Raw genomic sequence first — 2,980 nt, 5'->3', positions numbered from 1 at the left:
ATATTCTTTTTGAAGTGCAGGCTATATTACCTGGCAGTAGATGCACTGTCAGTTTTAGAAAACGCGTTTATTGAGTTGCTGTTAAATATTTTATTACTTTTTGGCTCATGAATCCTAGCAAAAACAAAATAAAGCAGATGTGTTTTTTGTACACATTTAGCAGAATATGATATATTTAATTTGCATTGCAACCAAGGGATCATATGTATCACCAATAGTTTATTATCTCTTAGGAATAAACATTTGTAGCTGCTACTGTAAAGGCTTTTTATTGGCCCTATGCGAAGATGTCCAGTTTCACTCCCTCCTCAGCAGCGTCTGCTAACTTGTTCAACAGCTCGGCGATTTTCCTTATGTGTTCGGCGTCCTCAGTCCGCTGGATGGCAGAGTCTTCGGCAGAGTATAGAGCCGGCTGCTGTTGCGCTGGCTGTTGAAGCCACCTCCCCAGTTGCTCTAGGATCCACCCTACTGGCTGCTTCCAGTATTCCTCGGTGGCTTCATCTGCGGTTTCCATTATTCCACGTGAGAAACTATTAAATGCATCTTTAAAGGGGAAACACTGAAAAGCGTGACTATACAGAAATTTTCTTTTCTCACATGCGCGATCATTTTGTAAACGACGATATTTATCCTCACATTGAAGAATGCGCTCTTAAAATAAAAATCATGTGACACTTTTGTGTTTACAGCACTGATTCAGATTTCTGAAATAGCTGGGGCACAGGTTTGTTCATGCAACTTTGGTCATGTTTACAACCTCGTGAGTATAAATACGTGAGTATAAATATTTTGCTTTGTTGCAAAATATCTATTTTGCAAACCAACACGCAAGAAAAAATAGACGCTTTTCCAACAAGGCTCGGTTTAACATTTTCTCCTGAGAAGAAAAAGCAGCGATCTCTGCTAGCAGCTGTCCCTCAGTGTAAAGGAGGAGCTTTATGTCTTTTGCAGCCAGTATATTAAGCGCACAGAACGTCATTATAACTGTGAATGACTCAACAGAACACCTAATAACGCGATAGCGTAAGACGATGGTTTCGACATAACCGCGTTGACAGCTGCTGAGTTGGGTTCCGCGTTTGGGATATGTGCGTGAGATGAGAATCAATCTCTTAAGGAATCATCTAACCAGAGTTATCATGCAGGCTTGTCGTCCTGCTTGGCTAAAGAGGCGCCTAATACCTCTGTTTGGTGGTCTGTCATATAAGCGGTAGCTCAATGCTCTATGTTAATGAGCCCTTGTCGATTATTAGGGTACAGGAAATTATTAGTGATACGTTGAATAGACAGGCGTATAAACGGGAACAAATATCCGCGCTAAACTTGGCAAACAGGAGCTTTTATGCTGTAGTTATTCCCATATAGGAGTAGTTTATGTGCCACCTGCGTTTTCTTTAGAGCCGATGCTAACTTCGAAAGCAAAGCTAAGCATTGGACAATACCATTGTTTCCGTACATTCAAAATTTAGAGAATATTTCCAAGCAAAAGAAAAGTTTCGGTTTGGTTTGATTTGATTTGTAGGGTTTAATGTCCCAAAATGACACAGGCTAAGCGAGACGCGTACGAAATTTTGACCGCCTGGAGTTCTTTAACGTGCAATGATATTGCACTGCACACAGATGCTTCTTCGAACCCGGGAACTACGGCACAGTAGTCACTTTCCTTCACTTTACCTCGGTTTCAAGAATAAAAGAACACCTTAACCACGGCAAGACCGCGGCGAAGCAGAAAAACAAAATTTCATTCGATTCAAAAGTTAACGTTAGTTTAAGATTTATACTCTAGACACTAATGTTTCTAAAGCAGTTTTCTTTGCTTCGAAATAACCAGTATGCATCATTCAATAAAAGAGTGACTAATATTACAAATATCCTAATAATTAGACAGAGATCCGTCCTGTGAGCTCTCAATACTTCGCGTAGATGGCAAACTTTAAAAGACTGAAATTTAATCAGCGATGTTCGCCTCCTACCTGGAAATATTTAGCGTTTCTTTGCTTACCATGTTCATCATTGCTCCTTGTATGCCTGCGGAAGAATAATTGACAGAAGATATTAGCTCGTGTTTGGCGCATCATAGCCACTTTTGCTTATGCGCCCTAAAACCACCTATAGCAAACTAAGATATTAGATACTATTCTGCTTCGCTCTTAAAGAGTGAAATAGGGTGATATGCTTGCAGATTTTAATACTCACAGGGAGCTGCCATCTGAAACGAGAAAAAAATATATAACGATTACCATCACTCAGATTCTTTTAAAAAGTAACTTAGCGCACCTACGCTCTACACTTACAGACATCAGTCACTGTCACAGCAGCTACAACAAGAAGAACCAGAAACTTCATGTTGTGTCTTGTTGCTGTGGTAGGCAGAAATAAAACAGTAACTGACGAGTCACAAATTGTAGCCACAGTTGTCTCTATGTCTTAGCCAAGTTTTTTTAAGGTCTCAACTGCATGCTTGTTTTAAATGATCACACATCACTTAGTTCATTGTCCGAAAAAGTAGACTCAGAATTATCCCTGAAATGTAGTGAAAAAGGCTATTTTGAGTGATATATTAATTTTGCTGTGAGTCATTGTAAGTTTCAATTCCCCCTCACGCTGATGCACGTGGAGATGCTTCATAAGGGCCACAAATATTTTCACATACCTCTAATTTCCTGCTTCAATCCACACCTTGCATTTGTTCTATCTCTTTCTCTCAAAATTTAATTACAAAAAGAAATACAAATTAATTATTCACTGGCAAGAAGTAAATACGTTGCATGCTTCGGTTTCTTGCTCAAACCATGTAGGTTTCAAAATGTTTAAGTAGTGGTACCAATTTTGATGCCTTGAGATGCATAAACATACACAAACGACGTTGAAAGCACGACTGCAGTTTGCTTGGAGGAAGCAATACAAAGTACTCGATTACAAATTTTACAGTACACTGATGTCTAATATGCTCGATAAACGTTTTTGTTTGTAAGTTTTG

General features: G+C 39.2%; 1 protein-coding gene across 1 annotated transcript; it reads right to left on the bottom strand.

Moving 5' to 3' along the window:
* Nucleotides 1–242: 242 nt before the first annotated feature.
* On the bottom strand, nt 243–2,125 carry LOC146200070 (uncharacterized). The gene is made up of 2 exons (XM_084592864.1): nt 2,003–2,125; nt 243–501 (listed from the first exon to the last, which is right to left on the bottom strand). The coding sequence occupies exons 1-2, from the start codon at nt 2,076–2,078 to the stop codon at nt 278–280; spliced, it is 300 nt and encodes a 99-aa protein (XP_084448990.1). The 5' UTR covers nt 2,079–2,125; the 3' UTR covers nt 243–277.
* Nucleotides 2,126–2,980: the final 855 nt, after the last annotated feature.

This window comes from Amblyomma maculatum, chromosome 2 (genome assembly GCF_055883805.1).
Source record: "Amblyomma maculatum isolate TAMU_Amacu chromosome 2, ASM5588380v1, whole genome shotgun sequence".
Lineage (NCBI taxonomy): Eukaryota > Metazoa > Arthropoda > Arachnida > Ixodida > Ixodidae > Amblyomma > Amblyomma maculatum.
Note: the sequence above shows the minus strand (reverse complement) of the source record. Positions and strands in the feature narration are given on the sequence as shown.